Consider the following 25,519-nt stretch of genomic DNA (forward strand, 5'->3'; position numbering starts at 1 on the left):
GGTTTGTTGCAGCCACAATTACAATGGAAGTTCAGAAGACCTTTCAGTAAAATGTGAGTTTGACATAGTTCAAATTCCTTCCACGCAGGTGTAAAGGGAACCCTTGCTTACATAGAAAACTAAGAGTAGGCCATAGGGCTTCCATGAGAAGGTAGATGCCCTACCATGATATCATAAGTAATGTGTGAAATATTATCTGAAATGGGATTTGGGAAAAGCTAATGGAAAAGTAAGTTCCCATCTGCAAAAATGTTTTTTTTTTTTTTCTGTCTTCCATCAGATACTAAAATATGTAGGCTGTGGTCCAACCAGTTTTCCATGTTCTCTCAATAATCTTCAGTGCCCTCTGCAATATCCTGTACTCTCAGAACTTTCCAGTTAGGGACAGCTGGGGAATTCAAAGCAATATTGCCAACTTAAAAAAAATTGATTCAGTTCAGAAAATACAATTAGCTCAAGAGTTCAAAACCTAAAAAATGTTATTCAAAAAGATCAAAAAATAGTTTATTAGAACTCTGCCTGTAGCAGTTGTGAATGGTCACTTTTACCATTTCTCCTGTGAATTTAGCCAGTTTCCATTATTGAAAATGTTCCTTGTAAATAAAGCAAAATGAAATTAAGGCAGCCTTACACAACAGGAGATGAGAATATTGTTTCAATGTAAGATCTCTACAAGCAAGGATAGGATGATGTATGTAGCTGTTTAGCTGATATGAATAAAAGTTGTAAATAGCATGTTCAATTTAGCTGTAGTTATACTAATGGGAAGTAGAAAATTTGAAAACATTCCAAGTAAAATGGGTCAGAAAGTAAAAAATTGGGAATTTTCAGGGGTGTAGTTCAGGAAGAAAACTTGGTCACAAAGATAACAACACAAATGTTTGTTGCTTTTTACAGAGCAGTTTTTATTACCCCTACATATACTTACTCCTTATTAAAAGGATGAAGATAATTTGTATGACTAACACCCAATACCTTATATGGAGTAAGATACTTTTATGTTAGGTAATAAAAGAAGAACTCTGTGTGGAGGCAGAACTCCTCTGCCATTGCACCAGTGCTCTCCTCATCCCAGATGGTCTCCATGGGGTGCTCATTTGTAGGTGCCTTTTCTCACAACTTCAGGTAAGCTGTTTTATTTTCTTGCCCAACAGATTAATTACCTGCAAGCATTCCTGGAAGGAGCTTTGCAGCTGTAGATGAGAATATTCATTTGCTCACACATTTTTTCTCTTCCTTCATTATTTGCATGGTCATGAATCTCATGCATTACTGTTGTAATGTTTAAGCCTTGCACGTTGTGTTTGCACTGCACTGTTCTTGGCTGATTCACTGTTGCTTATTTAAAATTTTAACTAAAATTCTTTTATCTTCCACTGTGAGAATCTTTTTACTTTGGAGTAAGTGGCTTAAACTGTCATGACTCCCAGCTCAGAGGGAGAAGAGGGGTGAATAACCATTCCTGCATTAACACCAGCACGATGAATAACTTCTTACACTGATAATATGTTTATACTTTCCAGCTGTAGTTATTGAAAAACAGGTATTCTTACAGGCTTTAACTGATTCCCCAAGATGTTTGCAAAAGCAACAAAGAATTTTGTGAGAGAAACTGACAGTGGAGGTGACTTGATCCCTGTCTCCCACCTGAATGCCTCAGACAAGCTGCAGCTTCTAAGCTTAGTTACCAAGAGGAAGAAATTGTGGTGCTGGCAGAAGCCTAAGTATCATTTCTTGACAGTCACCCTGAGTGATGTGCTTACTGAAGACAAACCTATAAAACCAGGTAAAGCCATATTCAGGCAGCACTGTTAGCTGCAGATGAAAAGAATGCAAAGCCTAATCTTTGTTGTTGTTATTCTCAATGATGTTAAAAGAGAGCTACTTTCAGAGGAATGCTCTGAAGTATTCTCCATCCATGGAAATGAGATGACTGGATCTTTTCTCACTTGGCTATTCATTTAACTAAAACCTGTAGTAATAAATGTTTGTTTTTAAAAAATGTAAAAATGTTTTGCCTAGATAGATTACCAAAATGGAGCCTACTGTTTAATAACAGTGACGTCTGGAGCTACAGGAACTCCCCTGGAATATTTTGGGGGGATTCCAGTATGTGATAGTAGCATGAAAATGTACTGTGCTCCAGGTCAAAAAGCACTGGACCAACAGTGCCCTTCTTGGTTACAGTGGCCCAGGAAATGCTCTCACAGGCAAGGGTTAATGATCTAGAATATTTTTTTTTCTTTTTTTTTTTTTTTTTAATATATGTATTTTATTTCTGGGCATGTCACAGTTCCATACAGGGAAACAGGTAATATTTAGATTTTAATTGTAGCTGGCTTGGAAGATTAGCTGATTCTGTGCCAATTCTTTGATTTATAGTTGTGTAAGATTCAGAGTTTATTTAAGCCAGGTAGGTCCTTCCATTGTTTTTCAGTGAGCTTTTGGACAAGCCTGTAACGAGCTATATTAAGATAATGGCAAAATATTAATGCAATTTTACAAGCAAGTCTGTTTTGTAGTGTTCCCTTGTAGCTGGAATAAGCTTCTATTATTCTTCCTAGATCTTGTATAGCACTTGAGTTTAGCATTTCAGTCACCTTCTGGTTTCCTTAGATGTCAAAACATAAAAGGCAGGGGGCAAAGATGGTGACGTTATGGAGGAAGTAAGAGTTGCAGAGATGTAAATTTCATTATTTACCTGCTCAGTACTGCCCCTTGCATTCTCCAACTTGTCATATTTTCCATCAGTTACTGTTTTTCCAATCACTTTGTGACCGTTTCAGCACTTCGCAGGTAGAAATAATTTTTATTGCTTTCCTAGTAATTGTGGAATCTGACTTCGCAAAATATACGGGGAAGTTTGAAGATCTTGTTCAAGGAAGTATTGAGACTTCATTTGGAAAGATTAGCCTGGGAGCTGGAGGAAGAGGCTATGTGCAAAACCAGTCCTCATTTGGAAACCTGAGGAAGCAGGAGGTTGACTTGCAGCAGCTTATGAAGGACGTCAAGGACAGGTATGTCTCTAATGTGGGCATTCCAATGGCCAGGAGTGGTTACTGAGCTGAAAAGACTTGGGGCAGCTGTGGTCGCTGGATCATTGATTGTGTGGTGTTGTCATAGTTTGAGGATTATTTTTACTGTGAGCTCTCATTTTCCAGGTGATAAATCATACATTCTGAAATGAAAAATTCTGGATTTTGAAAGCTTGTTGGTCAAACCATTCCCTTTCATTTTTAAAACGTATCTCTGCTATTTCAATTTACATATTTGCATGAATTACCACATGAAATAAGAGACAAATCCTCCTGTTTCTGGAGGACTGTATTTGAGATAACAATCTGGGGGAAAAAAAAAAAGAAAAAAAAAAGAAAAAAAAAAAAAAAAAAAAAAAAAAAAAAAAAAAAAAAGATTGGTTTCTCTCTGTTACTGGGGCAAATGCCATAGAAACTAAATTCAGACCTACCAATATTCTTGTAAGCAGGATATAAATTTTGTGTGTAACTTGGATTAGAAAATAGGGTTATTTGAAGTAGTAAAGGTGACCAGGCATGGTCAATGCATGTTGAACAGAATGTGGTTTATTGAGCTGTTGCTCAGTCTGATACACAATCTAATAACTTAGAGGGGAACCCCAAGATTTTCTAAACTCTAATCTTAATTTTACAAGATAATCAATGCTCCTTGTCCTGCTCTGCAGTCGAATTGTTTTAATCTTGCAATAAGACAGTCATGGACCTAAATCTTCCAGGCAAGCAGCTGACAGGTCAGGGGGTCTACTGTGTTTTGCAGGTCCTGACTCATGGGAGATAAGAGTGGTTCATTTGTGGCAGCATTGTACCCTGGATTTGTGGTGCAATGCATTTTTATCAGCCTTTGCTTGATACTCTGAAGATAAAGATGATAGGGTTTTATTACTGGTGCAATCACTGGAAGCAGTGTAAATTTTCTACAGATACACTGATGCTCTAGAAATAATCAGTTCTCCTTGTTCACAGGAACAAGTGCCTGCTGTTGAATTTGTCAGCATTCACAAGTCAACAGACTTGTTCCAATAAGGCACCTTGCTGCCTTTGTACTAAAGAAAGACAAAAATACTGGCTTTAATGTGTGTACCAGGCCTGTGAAATTAGTATGCATCTAGTATCAGAAAAATAGCATCAGTCAAGATCTAGAATCTTGTTTCTAACAATAGATAAAATCTTATAGAAAAGCCAACTGGAGTAACTTCTGTTTAGATCAGTAAGCTTTTATGTAGTTTTCTGTAGTGTTACCTACTCTGTTCAAACAAATAAATCTCCCATAGCAAATTAAATCTACTTTAGCAGATCTTGGAGGTTATAATCCTGAATTGTAACACAGTACTTCAAAACATATTCTCTTCTTTTGAGTGTGAAAAATCAGAAGCTCTGCATTGATCTGAATATAACTGTAACTGAGGTAGATGTGTTTGCCCCTTTATACATGGAGATAGTTCTTGGTTCATAGAGAAGATGCTCATAGAGTATTGAGGCTTATGATGCAAAGTATATAATTGATATCCAGACAGTGGCTTCTGGCAGGTCACTGAAAATTATGAAGATAGCATAGCATGTATTTTTTTTTCTTCAGCATACTGCTGAGGCTCACTGGGAATTGTGGCAGTGCCTTACCAATGAAATTCCAGTTACTCGTTCATAAATATTCTATGATTTATGACTGCTTGTGTCCAAGCTTTTAGCTTTTGTCTCCTTGATTGAGTGTGGTGCAAAGTTCAGGAATTCAACATTCTGGAGTGCTGGTGCCTAGGAGTTAGTGATTTTTGGAGACAAAGCATGACCATACTAAGAGGATGTTTACCCATCAGTCCTTGCAGGATGAGAGTCAGCTAAATGTTCTGTCATTTTATCCAATGACTTAAGGTTGCTTGTGCTAGTTTATTCAGTTCTTGGTTAGTTTATTGTGTCTGCATATATGGACTAATAAAGCTGCATTTTAAAATGGTATTCTTGTAGTAGAGTTTAAGTCAAAGTAGCAGTCAAATAGCAGAAGAGTTCTTAAAGTCAAAGCTCATATGGCTTCTTGACTAAGTCATGTGAGTCTTCAAGGTTCAGCAAGTGTCAAGTACTGAGGAGCTGCAAATCGGTTTCCTGTCACTTCTTAGGTGAACCTTCTGAAGGAGAATCCTACTGATCTTTTAATTAGATTTCAGAGGCCTCATAGGAATCCTTTTCTGAAAAGGGAGGGCAGCTGAAGGATGTGGAAGCAGATCCCTTCTGATTTGCAGAATCACCTGGATATATATTCTTTAAATATAGGACACAATTAACATATTATGCAATATAAAAATAAAGTTAAACAGTACTTTTAGGTATATAGACCTGGCAGATTTTATGGTACATAATTCTTGCTTTTCATATTATATTGTGCTTGCTAATTCACAGAGTACTCTAACATACTGATTTTTAGGTCAGACTCCTATGCCTATAACTCAGTGAGATTGCTATGGATTTAAGAGTATATTCCATCTTCTATTTTAAGCCTTTCAATACTGTCGCCGTAAAATCCTCATAGAGAAGCTGATTAAGTATGGGCTGGATGAGCTGACAGTGAGATGGACTGAAAACTGTCTGACTGGATGGGCCCAGGGGTTATTGATCAACGTTGCAGGGTCTGGGTGGAGGCCAGTGACTAATGGTGTACCCCAGGGGACAATACTAGGGCCAGTTCTATTCAACAGCCTTGTTAGTCATCTCTAGGTGGTGGTGTTGATGAGTGTCCCTTCAGCAAGTTTGCTGGCAGCACAAAGCTGGGATGAGTGGCTGGTACATCCAGAAGGTCTTGGTTCCATCCAGAAGGACCTCAACAGTCTGGGCTGCTGGGAACCTCATGCAGTTCAACAAAGGGAAGTGCAAAATTCTTCACATGGAATAACCCCAAGCACCAGCCCCAAGCGTGCTGGGGGCTGACTGGCTGGAAAGCAGCTTTGCAAAAAAGGACCCAAGGACCCTGGTGGATGCCAGGTTGGACATGAGCCATCCCTGTGTCCTTCTTTGAAAGAAGGCCAGTGATGTGTATCCTGGACTGGATGAGGAGGTGTACAGGCAGTACACTATGGGAGGTGATCCTTCCCCTGTACTCAGCACTTGTGAGGCCACACCTGGTGTACTGTGTCCAGTGTGGGGCTCTCCAGTACAAGGGAGAGATGGAGCTACTGGAGAGAGTCCAGTGAGGGGCCACAATGATGATGAAGCAACTGGAGCATGTTTGAGGAAAGACTGAGAGACATGGAACTGCTCAGCCTGGAGAAGAGAAGGCTCCTGGGGTGTCTTATTAAGGGATATAAATACCTAAAGGATGGGTGCAAAGAGAGCAGAGCCAGGCTCTTCTCAGTGGTGCCCAGTGACAAAAGAGGAGGCAGTAGGCACAGCCAAAGACAGGAGGCTCTTAACATCAGGACTTAATCACTATGAGAGTGACTGAGGACTGTCACAGGTTGCCCAGGGAGGTTGTGGAGTCTGCCACCCTGAAGACATGATCCCAGGCAGCCTGTGCTAGACAGCTTGAGCCAGATGACCTCCCAGCCTCAACCCTTCTGTATTCTTTACTCCAGTGAAGAGGTTTTAATCTCTGTAAATCTCGTGGATTAACAAATGAACGTATTTTTACCATTTCACTGAATTGTGTTGGGCAATTGAAATAGAAGTTCTGAGAGGACGGTGACAGTGGAGGGAAAGAAAGGACAATTTGGCAGCAGTTACTCAGTCCACATTTGCTGCAGAAAGGTTTGCCCTGTCACACTTCCAGCATTTCATGTGAATGCACCTCTGCCTATGATTAGCATATCAAAACCCCAAGATGCTACTAGTAGTATACTCTGGCATGGCCAAAATACATTTTTATACTCTTGTAGGTTGCATTTAAAGTGCACTTTCATTAGTTCAGTTATTGTCCATACTGAGACAAAAAAAGGTGCTTATTCCTAACCTGAGTACAGTAGAAATTCAGCCCATTTTGTTATTTTTTTTTCTTTAAAACATCTTGAACGTTTGCACACATGATGTGAAAATAATTCTGTTTTCTACCAAAGGTGTTACATGGGTAATGTGAAGTCACAGAGTGTTATAAGACAAGATTAAATAAAATGAATTGTGTGTATCTGATCTAAAAAAATAAAGAGGGTGCCAAACAGAAAATAGAGGAGCTATCTGTCACTTGCACTCTTGAAGTCTTTGTCATTCTTGGGGAAGATGTTCTATGAAGTAATTGCCAGGGTATTCAACAGGGAAAACTGTTATCAATAAACTGACTATAGTAGATACTGTGTTCCAGTGTGACTGTTAGAAGTAGGTCAGAGAGATTATATTTGAAAAGGATTAATGAAAGAAATGCTTTCTACCGGTTTTTGGAAAGTGGCAGAGGGAGGTCTGCTGGGTTTTACTCCATGACACTTATTTGGAAGTCTGTATTAGAGAAGGAACAAATCTGGGTGAAGGCTCTCACTGTAGAGCAAGCAGCATTTGTGTGGAAGATGTCAGGCAACTGCACGTTTTATATGGAGAAATTCTGGCAAGATCAGTGAGAGAGGTTTTGAAGCTCATCATGTGGGTGTTATGGAAGAAGCTGCATTTGGGCCAGACTGTGAAAGTGGGCCACCCATGTCTCTGCAGCTGGAACAGAGGCTGTGTTGAGGTGGTGCTGCCCAGTGCAGGATTAAAAAGGTTTTTCGCTCTTGGGTAGTTTGGACTGATGAAAATTTGTGCAGACAGACAACAGTGCTGACTTCAGTGTGAGGATGGGAGAGTGCTCACAGCAGTAACTGTTCTTTTTGGTATTCGTAGTAAATGGGCAAGCACCTTGCTTTGAGGATTTGTGTGGGTTACTGAAAAGACTAGACAAGATTTGATGGGAAAGGGGTCTTAGCTACCTCTTTTTTGGACATTCTGGCCAGATATTCTGCACGTGAAAGAAAGACCCTTAGTCTCAGCTGTGGGTTTTAGAGCAGGCTGCTGCCTGCCAGGTGTTGTGTTGTTTTCTTTTTTTCCTTGCATTGGTTTCTGCCTTTCTCCCTTCTTTTTCTGCTTCCAGTCTGCAGCAAATTGACTTTGTTCCTCTCTGTTCTCCACTTTTCTCACACAAGAAGAAAAAGGTTGAATAAAAGTGAAGGAAATCTTTGCATTATAGAAGAGTAGAAATTTAATCTGACTAAATATAGAGAGAGCAAGACCAAAACTCAAATTCCTTTTTGTCCATGTTTGACCTATAGAGCTTCCTGCACAGTAAATCATTGACCTCAGGAAGGTTATTTAAGAAGAACAAACAATCAAGCAAAAACCCATAATCCTTATCTTTGACATGATCTTTATTTATACAGGCTCATACCTTGTGTGTTGGTGGGTGGGACTTAGCAAACCAGCATCTCATTGGATTTTATGCGGTGTTACTTTTGAGTACTTTATCTCAGATTCTCAAGGTGAGAAGGAGTAGTGATGTAGTAGAGGTGGTACGAGGTCAGTGAGTCAGTCGTTGCTGAAAGAGATTATAAGAGAAGTGGTTGCAGGACAGAAATAAAAGCTCTGAATTGAAACCTGGGAAGTAAAAATAATGCAATGCATTTCATTTGCCTGCATACGTGTATTCTCATGGGTTTAAATCAACCATCTCTTGTTACTCAGGTATGTTCTTGATGTTCAGAGGAGTTTTATGCTAGCAAGTGGGTTCAGCTTTTGCAAAAATACACTCAGATTCAGCAGCCATTGCCGTGCAATACTTCAAGCCCTGCTATGGTTGTCAAACTTTAACCTTGTTGCATTTTGCTCCTGATATCTATTTGCAATGATAATTTAGATAAGCTGGGTATTTGCTTACCTCATGTTGTCTCCTCTTTGAGTCACTGAGAAGAGCATAATGTCTGTACCCCAGTGATAACATGTGATGTGCTCACACAGAACACTAGGATTAATCTGTATTTTTCTATCTGTGATTGTTTTGTTTCTTTTGCTGTAACTTCTGAGGATATCTGGTGAGCTTTTCATCCTCTAAAGCAGGAAAAAAATGCATCATGTGAAAGCAAATGACAAATTGCTTTTGTGCTCCTTCATTGTATTTCTTTCCCTGTGGCTTCTTAGGTCGAATGTTAAAATTGCAAGTTCTTAGTGCCTTAATTTGTATTCTCAAGATGCTTAGCACACCTCTTCAGAATCATAAATAATTCTTGTGAGGTATACGATAGGCTTGAGGGTCTGTTATTGTGATAACTAACAGCTCAGGTTTGGCAGACACTTTTAAGAGCAGTGTTGTTTATGATTGCTCGACATCTCTTCAATTTTTGCCTAATCCAAAAATTCATTGCATTCCAAGCATAAAGTGTGGCTTTGCACCAAAAGAGAAGAAGTTATATAAATAACCACAGGAATGTTTGGTGGTGCTTTTCTAGTGGCTGCTGCACTGCTTTCTTGTTTAAGCAGTCAACTTTAAGGTTTTCAGACAGTTCATTCCAACTGATTGAACTTTCATATAAGCATGTAACTCTCCAAAGATCAAAAATTGCCTCAGGATATTTTTAATAAAGAACCAAGATGACTTCAGACTTACACAGACTGCATAAATCCAAAACTACAGAACCTAATAAATCTAAAACTTTTTAATTAAGAGTGGAGATACATCGATTTAAATAAGGCAGTAAGACATGTCTTTCTGTCATATTTTGGGGGAATTGCCATTCAGCCCCCTGAATAGCAATTTACAGTAAAGGGGAGGAGAAAAGACTGAATAAGTTGAGCCCGGGACAGCAGTTTTTTAATCTTCTGGCTGTCTTGCCAGAGTTATCTGTTCACAGGATATAATACATCTCATCTGAGAACACCCAATGGATATTTTACAAAAGTTTAACATAAATTATGTATCCTACTCAATCAAGTTAAGGAGTTGCTTTAACTGTTACTAGAAAGTCTGTTAATACCCCAGGAGAAAGGATAGTGAATTTTGTCATCTTTTCTTAGAAAATAATCCTCTCATATTGTTTCTGGAGTTCATTTTCTTCAACTCGTTCTAAGAAAGACTCAACTTTAAAAATACCTCCAGCAGCATGTAAACACACGCTGAGTTATGTTGTGGAGTAGAGATGCCTTGTTAAATAGGAGGTTTGGGCCAGAGATTTGGGGTCCATCCCACAGTCCCTCTCTTGCCTGTAGCAGTCCTGGTCATTAATTGCACATTGTGAGGTTATGCTGATGAAGAACAATGGAATTTCCAGTCCCAAAATCCATGAAACCTTTTGTGTGTTTTCCAGTCCAGCCCTTTGAAGTACTTGATCAATGCTGATGCCACTAAGCCAGGTCAGGGTGTCAGGGAACATCACAACATCCATAGCCATCTGTGAGGGTTGGCAGTGAGGTTTTGCTGTTTATCTCTCAAGAAGGAATTCTGGTGACTGGGCAGCAGTGTGTCAGAGTGCTCCTTGGCATTCACCTGGATCCTTGGAGGCCAGACCAGCATTCCTAATGGTGGTTGCTTCAAGCTCCTACTCCAGCATGAGTCTGGACATTGGCACTTGGTTGGAAAGGAGCCCGTGTCACCTCCTCTGTTGAGAAGCACCTGATAGCACACCTGTGGCATACTAAGACATGGGTGACTGGAGTGAATGGTGAGAAGGAGATAAATGGTACTGAGTTTGGCCAAATGGCTGGAAACTGGTGACAATAAACTGAGGAGAAAGGGAGACTGAGGCTGAGAGCCATGGACAGCTGATGTCAGCTAAGGGTAGAAGATAGCAGAGTAGGATGGATGAGTGAGCTGGCTGGCTGTGGGACAAAGCTGAGATGAATGAGAAGCAGCAGAAAGAAATGGAGTTTGATCTGGCAGGCAAGAGAGGACAAACTGAGAACTGCCATAAGGAAAAATGGGAGTTGATAGGAAAGGGGAAAACTAAGCAGAGTGGAATATTGCTTGCTCTGTATTTCCTATCCTCCAGTAGCTTGACTGCAACTTCAATCTTTCTGAGCAGAGCTTTGTGATGAGTGGTTACTACTATTACAGTGCATGCTTATTATGTATTAGGCTATGAAATGTATGCAGTGGTGTGCTAGGCTACAGGGAGTTCAGAATGTGAATGGTGAGCACAGGTCTCTTGTTTGTACTCTGGTAACTTCTTCAGTTGATGTAATTCTTTCCAGTAAAGGCTGCAGAGTGTGTGACCCATTGACTTGCTGACACTTTGTGCTAACCTGAGACTCTGAAGAGGATGGTTAGCTGGCATCCCAATGTCAGAGGGAGCTCACAGTAGCAGAAGGTTTAATCTAGTGTCCACAGGCCTGGTTGATTTCATAGTACACGGGAAGCTTAAAGTTGTCTTTAATTCTCCTTTGCTTTTTTTTTTTTTTGCTTGTTTGTTTTGCTTACAGAGCAGTCAGACAGCTGCCATTTTCTGCTCAAATTAAGGACTTGAGAATTCAATACTTGTGTTTGGACTTCGCTGTAATACATATATTTACTGCTACCCAATAACAAAAGAGGACATAATAATTTTGAGGTCACAGCTCATACAGAAACCCCTGTTATTTTTCACAATAGAAGCTTCACCAAGCAATTAAGAAAATGTTTTATTTCAGTTCTAGTACTTACATTGTTAATGGCATCTTTTCTTTTTCAGAACAATAAATCTAAACAATACTTTACTGCAGCAAGTGATGGAAAGAAAACGGGAAGTGCTCTGCATCTTGAGAGAAAAGATAATAACAACTCAAAAGTGTACCATACATGAACATACCCAGACAGAAGAAAAAATCAGTGGACTGATGGGATGGAGTACAAAAATAGTGAAGGTAAAAGTTACTTAAAAATCTGCAAGGAATAGAATGTTTGAAATCTATTTGTTATTTCTTCTCAGATAACCTGCAGAGTATTTTACATGGTTCTTTAATGTGCTGAACTCTACTAGCTGCCAGAACTTGCTGCACTGCTTAGTTGTGAAAATTCAGAGAGGTGAAATGTTTTTTTTTCTTGCCTTCCTAACAAAAGGCACCCTCTTTTAGTGTGAGCCAGGAATGTGATTTCCATCAGTACTGTCAAATTGCAATTCATGTTCTATATAGATTCCTGCCTATGAGAAGAACATAAACCAAAAGTAACAATTCAGAGCAAAAAGCATTGCAGAGGCAGATTAATTTGAAAAGCTAAGTAGCCATTCATCAAAAATGTTTGCAGTGTCTGCTGAGTTTTAGTATTTATTGGGAAGCAGCATTTTTTTGATCATGGGCATAGAGATTAAGAGCATTATGAGGATATCTGAAAAATTGCCTGTGAATTGAGAATAAATTACCCAAGTCAGAAGATGTACTCATTCATTTTAAGTTGTTTGTTGTATTTTTTATCTAAGCTGTGGGTAAATCAGTTCTCTGTACAGGGTGTCTCCAGTAGCAGAAACCTGGCAGTTGCAGTTCAATAACCCTTTGTGCAAGTGCCCCCCTCCCTGGTGCCTGTCTCCTGAAGGGCAAAAGGGGTGTCAGGATAGAAGAGGCCAGGGCAGGATACTGTAGTGGGTGCCCATTTCCTAGTGGCACAGTGTTTCATGTGTTGCAAAAGCTGCACCTGGAGCTCAACCTGTGTGTTAGGACAGGGTAGGTAGGTGTTTGAGAGATTCTCTTGGCATTGTGCTTCTACCTCACTGCTCATCTAATTCCTGTCTTAGCTGTCAAATGTAACATGGCTTCAGTTAGACATCATGGAGAATAAAATGCATTCTTTCTCTGTATTTTTCCCTATAATTAATTCTGAGTTTAGGCTACACGATAGCTGGATCTGATAAATACTGAATAAATTTGTCCTCTAGGTTTCAGTAAGTGAAAATGGAAGTATGATGAAGGATTCCAGTGTGATTCTTGAAATTCCTCCTGCAACCACTATTGCCTACGGTGTAATTGAACTGTTTATAAAGCAGAGTGGCCACTTTGGTAAGTATAAAACTCATTTTCTGTGGCACACAGTTCATCTGTGGGTAGAGCTGCCTGTTAGGCAATGATTTTTGCATTTCCCTGTTACGAAGATGAGGTGGTATGATCTCTGTTGCCTTGATAGTTATTTGTGCTGTGAAACTCTTATTTTTCTGATTCAGTAATGCTTTTTCACTTGTTTGAATAAATCATAAACTCAGAATTAACTTTGGTTTCAGGGGACCACAAGAGGTCATCTAACTCAAGCTCCAGGTGAAGGCAGGGTCAACTTTTGAAGTTTGGTCTAAGTTCAGAGTGCTCTAATCAATTTTTTAATATCTCCAGAGACAGAGATTCCATCTCCCCTCTGGGCATCCTATTCTCTTGTCTGACCACCATCATAGTGAGCTTTTTTTATTACTCCTTTATATCTAATGAGAATTTCCCTTTCTTTGTGCCTCTTACCTTTTGTTCTATCATCATACAGAAGACTCTGGCTCCGTCTTCCCTTCATGGTTCCCTTGAGTCCTTGTAGACAGGAATAAGATTCTCCCTTAGCAAAATTTTTTCCAGGCTGGGCACACCCAGTCTCTCAGCCTCTTCTCATGTTCTCCAGTCTCCAGTGATCTTGGTGGCAGTTTGCTGGACTGCTGCACTATGTGGGTTTCTGTCTTCTGTTTGGGACGTGGCAGTCTGGGTGCTGTCTGCCAAATTGAAAAATCACTTCCATTGATCTGCTAGCTACACTCTTGAGTATGCAGCAAACTTCAATAACTGCAAGGGCACACTGCTGATCCTTTCAGATTTGTTGTCCAGGTCTTTTTCTGCAATTTTGCTTGTAGCTAGCTGGCCCCCAGCCCGTGCTGTTGCCTTCACCTGTTTGCAAGGAGAGTGAACTGAATATAAATTGATGCTCAACTAGGAAAGTTTAGACAACAGTCATCCTGAGAAAAAGAATTATTCATGAAGTATAGAACTGAAACTTTGTCTTACACTTCCACATATAGATTGTTCTCAGAATGGTTGCAGAAGTGTCCTTGTCATGTTGTCTGGTCATGCTTTAGTTATTTCAAGTTGGATATTTTCAGGTGTCAAGTTTAAAAAAAATGTTGAAATTGGCTTCTGGGAGCAGTAATAACTCTGCAGAATCACTCGGGTTTTTCTTTCTTGTATATCCTCAGTTAAACTCCTTGACCTAAAGGAGGTTTCAGGGGATGTTATGCAAGAAGGAAGGAAATCAGATGGACTGTGTAGGGCTGGAAGTTGGAAAGGACTGATGTGGACTGAAACAGGAGATGGGTTGAAGAAATAATGGAAATGCAGTTGAGATTTGAATCCAGGGTGCAATTTTGGGGGGTAAGAAATGCAGAAAATATTCTCCCATCATTTTCTTCCAACTGACTCCTGATATTAAGGAAGTCAGTAGGTTCAGGAGTATAAGTAAATGTCATGTGAACTGTAAAAAATTTCTGACATGTAGAATTTCTCTGACAGAAAGACTGAACACAGAGATATAGCAGAGGGCATTGACTTCAAGGTCATAATAGAACTGTATTTCAGAGTAATCAGGTGCAATTAAGGCTGATTATGTAAGTTGATAGCTGATAGCCTACCTACAGGATTTCATGGAAATTCCAGTGTCCTGACAGATGACAATACATGAGTCTTACTAATGATCTGTATTTTTCTGCTCTTTTTTCACTTACACTTCTTTTTCAACCTGTTTTTCCCCATAGATTTATTCAAGACCAGAACAGCTTTTTCACATTTTATCTTAAACAACCTATGTCTTGCAGCTCTTTTTTTTTTTCTTTGTTTAAATTCGTGCTCTTTGTGCTTCCCTGACTGTCATTTAGAAGGTGAAGTGGAAGAACTGAGTACAACATCAGGGATTTACCAGCAAGAATAAGTATGCATGAGCCTAACCTTCAATTTCTTAATGTCTGAGCAGTGATCAGTGTCTGTTTATGGAAATAAAAATAACCTTTGAAGTTAGATACAGAGCCTGATGTAGTCCTTTCACATGAATCTGAAAGTGATCAGTAGAAGGTGTAACATAATGGGATTCTTTTCCTGGATAATTATGGAATGAAGTGCATGGAAGTTGTTGTTGTTGTTTCTTTTTTTTTTGCCACTGGTGGTGCTCAAGTTACTCTGCAAGGAAGAATGGTATGGAAACAAACCTTAAAATGTTGTTTTAATGACTCGAAATGCTTGGGCATTTTTATAAATAAATTGGAAAATAAAGAAACAGGTGTTATTCTTTTCTGATCCTTTACCATAAAGTTTTTCTGTAATCATTCTGTTTGATTTCTACAGGCTAATTTTCTACTCCAAGTAAAAGCTGTTCCTGCTAAAGGCTTTGCAGTTTTGTGTCTCTAAAGTTTCACTGCAAGTCCTGTTGTTCTTGCTTTACAAAACAGGAGGTACAGTAGCACCTGGCTGATCTGCTTTGTTCTGTTCATTGCTATGTATGTGTGACTTGCTTCCTCTTAGATGTCTGTAAACTGAGCAGACCTAATCTTTTCAGCTTCTGCACACAAAGAAGTCTCTTGGGCTTTGCTTTCATTGATCATCTCTGATTACTGTTTCTGAATAACCATCAAGATCTCACTGCACTATTGGAGATTTGTCATTGAATGAATGTGATAATATTCAGTAGAGAAATTATCACAGTATTATGTGTATTCTTTCATTCACTTTTTTTCTTTTTAAAGAAGATGACAAAATTACCGGGATACAAAATTAACAGTCCTTTCAGAGTCCTGTATTTTCCTCTGAATCAAGTCCTTTTACAAGATTTAACAGCAGGGTCTGTATCTCTAAAAACTTTTAACATGATGCTGTGTATTGGTTTCCCTTGTTAGCATCATCCTGCCTTAGGAGGGCAGGTAGTTTATTAGTACTTTCTTCCTCCTCCAGGGTTCCAGTGAAAGCCTTTTTATTATCAATGGAAGTAACACGAGCACCTTGGCCTTGTGGTGCCTTGGCTGCTGTTTGGAGTCTTGTTGCTTTGGGAAGTTCTCTAATTTGTGTTAATCAGTTTCTGCTCCTTTGTAGCTCACCCTTCTCTGTGAAGGGTTATGCAGGCATAAAGGTCTCTGTCATCTTTCTTCCTCTGTGGCAGAGATTTCTTTGTCTGCTCCCCCTTTGAAAAACCTTTTTGCTGATAGAGTTCTCTCAGTGCTTTCTCATCTGCTTTGAATGTCCTTAATCTGGTGAGACAGACGCTTAAAACTGCAGGAAGGTTATATTTAGGCTTTGTGCCTGGTGCATGTGAGCACTGTACTTGATTAGTTGCTTTTATTTTTTTCCCTCTTTGCTGACAAGTATTACTTTAAAATTGAGTTCCTCTTGCTAGCCTGCCAGAATTCTCCTCAGACCTGCTGCAGAGTGCCAGGGGTGCAGTTACAGATCTTCCACTTGAGCCAATTAGAAGATGATCCCAATAATGCATTGGGCTTTGATTATATTCTGCCTCTTTGGGGCACAATTTTGGACACATGAGCACAGAACTTGATATCCCAGATTTCTGAGCACAATTCATGGGCTCCTTGTGTACCATCCAGGAGTCCTTTAGCTACATCAAGTTGGGGCAGGGGATTGAGGTGGCAGGAAGTCCACAGTCCTGTTCGGGTGAGGCAGGCCAGTGCTTGTCATGAAGTTGAGGCAGAAGGGGTTAATCCAGCCAGAGTGAGTTATATTCTTCATGAAGATATTGCAGAGACACAGTATATGGTGCAGACTGAATCTGTAAGTGAGCATGGCTGGGTAAAGTCCCTTGGGAGACTTTGAAAAGCCTCCTGTTTTCTACTTCTATGAACTTGAAGATGGACCTGTGGCGTGGCTCAGAAAGAGTACCATGACCAAAAGAAGCTCTGTAAGGGGTTCTCTTGAGTTCTTACAACTCTCAGAAAGAGCTTACATGTGTCTCCATCAGGAGTGAATCCTGTAGCACCCCCATGACAGCATATCTCTTAGTTGGTAGAAAATGTAAAGAATTCTTTCCTGCGTCTGCAGCATTCAGGTTTGTGGTGTCAGTGAGAAGTTTTCATGTTATTTGCTTTCTCCATTACTTTCATTCACAGGAGTACAGGAGCTGGTGTTCTACACCATTCTGGTGTTCAACTACATTCTGTAGTTGGTAGCTGCACCACAGGACTGTGCACGCTGTACCAAACATCAGGGCTGCAGCAGTGCTCTGTAATTCACATACATTGCAACCACTGGCATTCTTCCCATCTGGAAGGGATGAGACATGGAGGAATCACATGGGAGAAAACTCTATAATACAAGCTAATATTTAATTCAGTAATTGCTTGCTTTTTTATTAATATTTTTAAATTTGATTTCTAATTACAGAGTTCTGTCTGCTAGATGAACAGCAAGGAGGTTTTGAAAAAGAAAGCACAGAAGGTTCAGCTTCTCCCCACTCAGCAATATTCAGAGATGCTTCATTACTGTATCATCCAGATGCTGTTGATCATGAGATGTACTCTGGGGCTAAAAACCTCATTCCCAGTGATGCTTCTTTAAGTGTATTGAAACAAGGTATTGCCAGAAATGCTTTACATGATTACATTGCAGTGAGTTAAGCAACATGATAGGAGAAAATAATCTGGTACAGTAGAATATAAGAAATTATGTTCATTCATTTTAATAGCCCTGGTCAAGGACTCTTAGGGGAATGTACCAAAAAAAAGGAAAAATTTACTTCTGCAATAGGTAAATGCAGTGGACTGATCCCTAGAAACATTCTGAATCCCTTTGTCATAAATGTGATCTCACAAAATCAGGTTTTTATGCCAGTTTTATTATATTTGAGGTAAGCTCCATGAGATTAGTGATAATTTGTGCTTTTCATTCAGAGTCACCCAAAATACCTTTTCATGATTTGGAGAAAAGCTCAGTAAAGCTTCCCAGTTAAACATGAAGTCCCAAAAATTACAAAGGCTTCTCCCCCACCTTCAGTTAGCCTCATAATTTTCTGAGAATCTTTATAGAAATCTTAAATATCAACAAAGCTTACAAAATCAAAATGTGATTTAAATGGCAGCTTACAAATTGATATAATGAGCCAATTACAACTTAATAGTTTTAGGGTTGTGGAAAGAAGGGGCAGAATTGTCACGAGGAATGTGGAAGGGGAAAACAAATCAAAGCCTCAGAATACATTTGTCATTACTTCTTGGTAGAGTTCCAACAACATGTTCTAAAAAGTAACATCACTTCTGCTATCTCTAAATTTCAGCCTTTATTCATGGCTGTTGAATAGACTTAACTCTAGGTATTTATTGCCCTGAAATAAGTTCTGTCATTCTCCAATGTAGACTTGCTTGAAAGGTATAACTATAGAAAAAAACACTTGTTTGTGAAAGAATGGTATACCACTGTTTTGGTTTTTGTTTCAGCTTGATATACCTTTGTGCCTTTCTTGCTTAAAAGACTTGGAGGTTTGGGGTTTTTTTGTTTGTTTGGGTTTTTTTAAATTAATCAACCTGAACTCTCTCTTGGAAAAAACCTAAAAAATTGTTTCTACTAAAGCAATTTGAAGTAGGTTTCCTTTTCTGTTATTAGTCATATATGACAGGCATTTATAGGATGGCATGAGCTACAAAAAAATAAGTGACTGTGGCTGGACTTCCTCCCCCTCCCAGTAAAGTAATTTCTAGGTATAAAAGGCATCTTTAAAAGAGAGCAGATTTCTTGACTTGAATGACATGAAGGGAAAATTCTTCTAAAACACTGCTAAGAACGCTTGCATGCCCATGTTTCTGGAATGTAAATAAACACATTCCAACCTTCCAGTTGGCATTATTGATGAGAAAACTTACTTTTTTTCATCAAGGTTCTAATTTGATGTCATAAAACATTTCCATTTAGTGTCATAGTTGAACTGTGGAGAAAGAAATGCAGTGAGCTCTCTTGTGCTTACGTTGTATGGATTGTAATGGATTCAGTATTTCAAGTCAAGAAGAGATTCTTCTGATTTTTTTAGTAAGTCTTTTGAGGTTGGGGTGAAGAGTGTTTGCTCTTGATGAAATATGAGGACAATAACAATTTAGCATCACAATTGGAACTTTTAATTCTGCATGTGGAGTTATACCACTGACATCATTCCTGTTAACTTACAGATTCAGAAGTAAGATTTTGAGCAGAGCTCTTCATTCTGCTTTATAAGTGAATGTTCTCTGGAGATAACTTTCAAGTGAGAAACTTGATACATGGTTGAGTTGACATTAAAATATTAAAAATATTGGAACACTGAATGTTGATCCTTGGTACCAGTTCTTTCTTAGAATTTTCATTGATGCTTCATTGGCTCATTAGGGAAATACAATTAGATGTATTCCAGCCTTGCATAATCTTTGTGCTGGTGGAAATCAGGATGTCACCATGTGATAAATGAGCTTATGAAACACATAGCAAAAATGTTAACTATTTTTACTGACATTTGCGTAGAAATACTTAGTTTTACTTTTTATTGCTTTCTTGGGAAAGATCTGTCACAGTTGAAGACTCAGTTCCAGCCCTTTGTGAAGCTTCCAGAATACAGACAAAGAGCTTTATATAAAGCCCTTTGTGAACTCTTGCTCCATGAAGAAATGGTAACTGCCCTGGAGGACGTGGTAAGATGAAGAAACTTTTGCTTGCTTCCTAAAAGTAATTTCAGCATAGAGCTAACATTATCTTTGGCTTGAACTCTCTCTTTTATTTTTATTTTTTTTTCTCTTTTCAAGAAGTTTTATGTGTTCCTTTGCTTCCAGTTAGATGATACCTGCTCAGGAGACAAGCCAGACCTTAAGGAGTTAAAACCTGCACAACAAGGAGACCTTGTTGAGTTCTTGCAGCTCTTAGGGTGCAGTTTACAGGATGAGCTGTTGCTGCAGAAATACCAGCCTCAAGATGAAGAACTCTTCACAGCTGCTCACCTCCTCATCAGTGCTATCTCTGGTATGTTGCCAATGAGAAGAAGAGTCCCTTCTTTTTATTTTCCTTTTAGAAGCTCCCTCTATGTTGAAGCATTTATGGCTCTTTTCGAGCAGCTGGTGAGTTGAATGGCCATAATTTGTTCTGTTCATTCTTATGGCTTTCGTGCTTGCCATTCCTGGCTCTGAATTAAATTCAGCCCTCAATCACTGACAGTTTTTGCTTGTAAAAGACATGTTTCCCCCAAGATTACTCAGCTTTACTTTCTGCTGAGTGTGGACACTTACAGTTTTGTGAGCTAATTTTTGTCCTTACTCCGTACCAGAACCCATCCCATCTAAATGCTGAGAATTAGAAATTAGGTGTTTTTTTCAGTGTAACAGTATTTATTGTCGAGGTGTAAACTATATTTAGTGAAAATGAATTTAACATAGGACATGGCAATTAGAGGGTTTTGCAGCTGCTGCAAAAGGAGATTAAATACAAATGTCAAACAAATGCCATGCTCTCAATCTAGTTGGCACCACACTGTTAATTAAAAGCTACCTGCAAAGTCCAAGACAGACTCCTTCCTGTTTTTTTCTCCTCTCTCATATCTAAAGAATTTCCTGACATTAAGATAACAAAGGGAAGTCCAGTGTGGTATGAGTTATATGTGGCACTGTGCAGGAAAATGTCAGTGTGCATCCATATACACAGAGTACCCAGGCAGGAAAGCTTAACTCGTTTGCAGAGGCAGAAAAGAAATAGAAAACAGAAACCTGCTGATGTGGTAACACTTGTCAGATGGTATTAAATGCAGGGTGCAGTTAATTGATTGTGTTGCATTATCACCTGGCTTTGGACATAGTGTCTGCTGCTAATGTCCAGGTTTTGGGGGCATTTGACAGTTGGACGAGATGATCCTAGAGGTCTTTTCCATCCACAATAATTCTGTTATTCTGTAAATGTAGCTGGATCAAGAATCAAAAGCTGGTTTATGTCTCTTGCTTCTATTAGAAATTACAGCCTTGAGTTACAGAGCTGATGGGCACCACAGGGACAACTTAGTCCATCTCCCTGCCTCCAAGGTGTCCTCCGCTATGTCCTTCCTCTCAAATTGTGTTTTTGCTGAAGTTAGCATCTCATACAGATTTTGAGGGCAGAGGTTCTTGTTTTATTCAAGGCCTGAATCATTCATCTGGCCCACAGACTTGGCACGAAACACTGGGTAGGTAGTTGTGGAGGAGACAAGAATGATGGGGAGAACATCTCCTGTCCTATGAGCTGCCTTTTTTCACAGGCAGAGATAGTCAGCGTGGGGCTTGTACCCACTGACATTTTATTCTGCACTCTGGGAAGCAGGCAGGAACTGGCTCAATCAACCTCTTCCAAATGTCCAGCAGAGCACTTGGTGACACCTGTCCTCAGCACTGAGCTGCTTTGGTCTCCAGTGTCCATTTCACAAGGTGCTGTACCTGCAGGTGGGCCTCAAAAAATGCAGCTTATCCACCTTTGCTCTGTAGGAGAGCCCCATAACAGAGCTCATTGTTCAGTCCCTTTCCCAACAGCCAGCCCTGCACAGCATTCCCTGGAAACAATCCCTTTTAATGTTTCCTTCACAGAGCTGCCTGATTACACTCGTGTCCTGCTGCGTGCCTGCTGTGATCTTCAGGTTGTTCCTTCATTGTGTGCCTTGGTGAGTAATCAAAATGTGACTGTGTAGCATGTGGGCCCCAGCAGCAGTAATGACTGTGTTCCCTGCCTTATTGTGTTTCTCACCCAATAAAGAAGATGTCAAGCTCCAGTGTGAGTTTCAGCTGTAGAAAATGGCTTAGGCAAGGCCAGACTGACAGTGGCAAACAATGCGGGTAATTTACAGCAGGTGGATACCTCATTTCTGAAAGATATCTGTATTTGGGAGAGTTCCTGGGCTGTGAGCAAAGGAAAATTGTAATTTAAGCTCAAATTTTGCTTTACTAATAGTCTCGTTAGCCCATTTTAAAGCCTCAGTAACACTTGTCACCTGCCCTTGGTAATCAGACATTTCACTTGGATAGCAGCAGTGCTTGGGCCTTGGCAAATTCTGAAGTTCCAGAACTCTGAGGCCATTCACTAAAAGCAGCAAAGAAAGGCATGGGACAAGACTTTTCAGAAGCTTTTAGAGTTCACTGACAAAAAATAATAGTAAAAACCTTTAAACACACAGGCAAGGGGGGTGCTGCTGTTCGGAGTAAGAGTGAGAGTTTGTGATCTGCAATGAGAGGTTGGTTTGGGGGAAAGGCTGCAGGAAAGATGTTTCTCCTTTAAGGGTGCCACAGAGCTGTGGTTCTGGACGAGTACAAGATACATGTCAAGGCTAAGTAGTACAGGGAGCGTTGCCCTTTTGCAGCTGCCTTGTAAGGTCCCCGGTGGTTTTGTAAGAAGGAACTGAGCTCTGTGATGGGAGGAACAGCACTGCTTGGAAAAACTCTTTAACCTCTGGTTTGTTTTTTTTTTGCTCTCTATCCAAAATCCAGCCTGACATGGCTTCAGCCGACGGCACGGTGGTGCTGAGCAGTCCTTTGGTGGCTGCTCTCACTGACAGAGGAAGATTTGACGTTGTGCAAAGGCTGTTTGCATCATCCAACATTATTTTGGAAATGAAAGAGTCTTCTGTAAAAGCTGTAACTATGAAGGAACCCAGGTTCTTCCCCCTTGTTCTTTATGTCGCGTTGCATGGATTTGGCGCTTTAGGTGGGAAAATACAGGAGCTCTGCTGAGTACCCAGGTGTTGTTCTTTCTCCTGTAGCTCTGCTGGAGTTGGCTGTAGGGCCTCTCAGTTGAGTACTTACCCCAGTCCAGCCCCAGGGGTTGTGGAGGTCAGGGTGGACTGAGCATGACTGGGGTGAGCACTCTGCAGTGCCACCGGGTCTGCTGCTGCTTTGGGGTTTTTCTGAGGTCTGTCTGCAGTGGAAAAGACATAAATAAGCCATGAAAGGGAAAAAAAAAAACCCCAAACCAGCAAGCCTGGAACAGAATTTGAACGTAGCAGTAGGAGCCTGATTGCTTGCATTAATGTGCGTGGGAGAAAACTGCAAAGTACAAACTGCTTTCTGTAAGCAAGCAAACAGACAGGCTGTGGAAATCCAGGGTTCTGCAAGGCAGTAAATGTGTTGCTCAGTTTAATCCTGGTGCAGAATGCCCCTGCTCTGTAGCAAGTGGAACAGAGGGCTCTCAAAGCGGTACTTGATTCGGTTTGCATTTATTAAGTGTTGCTTGGCTTTGGATGTGAACTGCACACTGCAGGAAATAAATAACTTTCTCAAAAACTAAAGACCACCTTAGGGATTTATGTCTCTCTACTGCAGCACTGTTCTGTTTTCTAGTCAGTTTTTACTCAACTTAGCAAGTTCCAGATGTTTAAATTGCATTCTGAACTTTCTCTTCGAGATCCAGTGATGCCTTTTTGCGTGTGCATGTGAAATGCCCCTGCTGCACTCCACAGAAATGATTATTTAACATGTATGACAATTTAAGCACAGATGGTTTGCTTGTTTCTTTGACTAACAGGAAGGTGTCAGTAAAGCACTTTGTGCTTTGAACTACTTTGCCTTTTTTTTTTTTTTTTTTTTTTAATTGGAATTTTTTGTAATTATGTGGTACCTTTCCCTACCCTGAGAGCACAGGGTGGCCTTGCAGGGTCACCCACTGCTGTTCCTGTGTCTCATCTGTTAAAAGAAGCTGATCATGTTGCCTGAACCTTGCCTGGCTGGGAATGGGAATGCCCATTAGGAGGATGGAAGGACAGTGCTCTGCTTCTGTGGGTGATGTGTGCTTGTAAATGGAAAGGTCTTCTTTTGCCAGTCAAGACTCAAAAGTTGCCTCTGTAACTAATTTATCAAAACTTTCTATTAAATTTTATATCAGCCAATAGAATCACTTACAACTTTGTGCATATTATTTCCACTGTTGGTTTGTTTTGCTTTGTGTTGTGCTTTGGGTTGTTTTTTTTTTTGAAGAGGGGGTGGAATTCCAGTCTTTCCCTTGAAAGGTGGTGGGTCTGTGGGCATCCATGTGGTGCTCTGACAGTCCTCACAGAGTTCTGGTGTAAGCTGTATGTGCACTACGTTACATAAATGCTTCCAGGGTGTTTGTGCTGTGTCGTGTATGTAGGAGAGGGGATTTGTTTAAAGGGGGGAGGCAAACAACAAACTGTTGGTGTTCTGTAGAAACATAATTTTAAGACGAGTTTGTTTCCTGATGTTTTGCTTTCAGCCCTAGATACCAGTCTTGTTCTTTTGTAAAATCCACTGAGCAGCTTCAGGCTGAGGAGTACAGAGGTTGCTGACAAAGCCAAGGTGAGGGCAGCAGAAGGGCTGGCAGTGGCTAACAGAGACATTGGTTGAGTGTCTGTTTGGCTGCGCTTCTTTTACCACAGAAGCACCTCTAGGCCAGCAGAAAAGTGGCCTTTTTAGACCTGAGCAGCACAGCTGGGGGAAAAAAGAAACACTAAGGAAAGTTTGTGTTCGTTTTCCCTTCCAGTTCCTTCTTCCATACTTTTGAAAGTGGGATCCTTATGCACATTCATATAAAAAATATTACAGACTGGGGACGTGAAGATCCAAGGCAGGAGCAGAAGACACGTCTCTCACCATGTAACTCTTCTCCTTCTCTAAGCTGAGTGAGAACACCCTCTTTGGGACCCCAGCCTAAGATGCCCTGAGCCAAATGAATTCAGAATCCGCTTTAGAGGAGGTGGAGGTGCACCCACTGCATTTTAGATAAAACAGCAATTCCTTGTGACAGGCTGGCCTCATGCAGAAAATGCTTATTTATTTTTTTTTTTTCAAGGTTAGACAGGGTCTTCCCTGGAAACTGGAGGTGGTAGAAGAGCTTCAGAGTAGAATGGTGCTTGTCTCATCAAAGGTTTGATTTCACACCCTGGCTTCCCTCCCAAAAATGTCTCTTCCCTTTTGCTATACCTCCACATTCTCCTGAGGGAAGGAGGAATAAGCCACACGTGGCAGTTCAAAATCAGATGGGGACCAGGGAGGATGAGGCCAAGCAGCCTCTTTTCAAAGAGCAGGTGCTGTCACCAGGGCTCAGGGGCTCAGCCTGACTGTCAGTACCCACTCCCCTGGCCTCAGAAGCTGCAGTCCCAAGACCCTTGGGGTTTTGTACCTTGGCTAATTACAGTGTGGGCCCAGGAGCTCAACTCCCTCAATGCTGCAGCACTCAGAAAACAAGCAGCCAAATTTCAGCAATGAGATGGAGATGGGGTTGAAGAGGCCCCAAGAGCTCTACACATTGAAAGGGGATTTGGCACATTCAGGAATATCAAGCTGAACAAGACCCACTCAAATGCTGCTTTTCTGAACTGTGAGCACTAAATGAGGCCTGAACACTCTACACCTGCAGCACAGGTGTGCCCCTGATGTCCTTCCACTAAAAACCAACCAACCAACCCAAAAAAACAGCAGCACTGAGTGCAAAGCTGGGTCTGTGCAGAGGAGTCAGTGTTCCATTTGGTACCAGCACATGGACACACGGGTGTACAAGAAGAGAGAGCTTTGTGTGTGTTAATGTGGAGCAAATGCTCAGCAGGAAAGGATCACTTCAGAGGCAGATGTGCACACATTGCTTGATAACTTCCTTATTTAGCTAAAATTTAAGAGTATGACCCAAAAAGAGAAAAAAAAAAAGAAAAAAAAAGAGAAAAG

At 40.4% G+C, this 25,519-nt stretch overlaps 1 protein-coding gene across 4 annotated transcripts; it reads left to right on the forward strand.

The window, feature by feature from the left end:
* The first annotated feature begins 1,019 nt into the window (after positions 1-1,019).
* Positions 1,020-24,759, forward strand: GSDME (gasdermin E). 4 transcript variants are annotated; one of them, XM_071735693.1, is made up of 10 exons: positions 1,020-1,125; positions 1,556-1,786; positions 2,825-3,017; positions 11,630-11,801; positions 12,809-12,929; positions 17,271-17,459; positions 19,410-19,537; positions 19,676-19,862; positions 21,443-21,516; positions 24,651-24,759. In XM_071735693.1, the coding sequence occupies exons 2-10, from the start codon at positions 1,576-1,578 to the stop codon at positions 24,729-24,731; spliced, it is 1,356 nt and encodes a 451-aa protein (XP_071591794.1). In that variant the 5' UTR covers positions 1,020-1,125; positions 1,556-1,575; the 3' UTR covers positions 24,732-24,759. The 4 variants fall into 4 exon arrangements, with proteins under 4 accessions (XP_071591794.1, XP_071591791.1, XP_071591795.1 ...); XM_071735690.1 differs by lacking the exon at positions 24,651-24,759 and adding an exon at positions 22,337-23,735; XM_071735692.1 differs by lacking the exon at positions 24,651-24,759 and adding an exon at positions 22,337-23,735 and having other exon boundaries at positions 1,035-1,125; positions 1,544-1,786.
* Positions 24,760-25,519: the final 760 nt, after the last annotated feature.

This window comes from Heliangelus exortis, chromosome 2 (assembly GCF_036169615.1).
Source record: "Heliangelus exortis chromosome 2, bHelExo1.hap1, whole genome shotgun sequence".
Taxonomy (NCBI): domain Eukaryota; kingdom Metazoa; phylum Chordata; class Aves; order Apodiformes; family Trochilidae; genus Heliangelus; species Heliangelus exortis.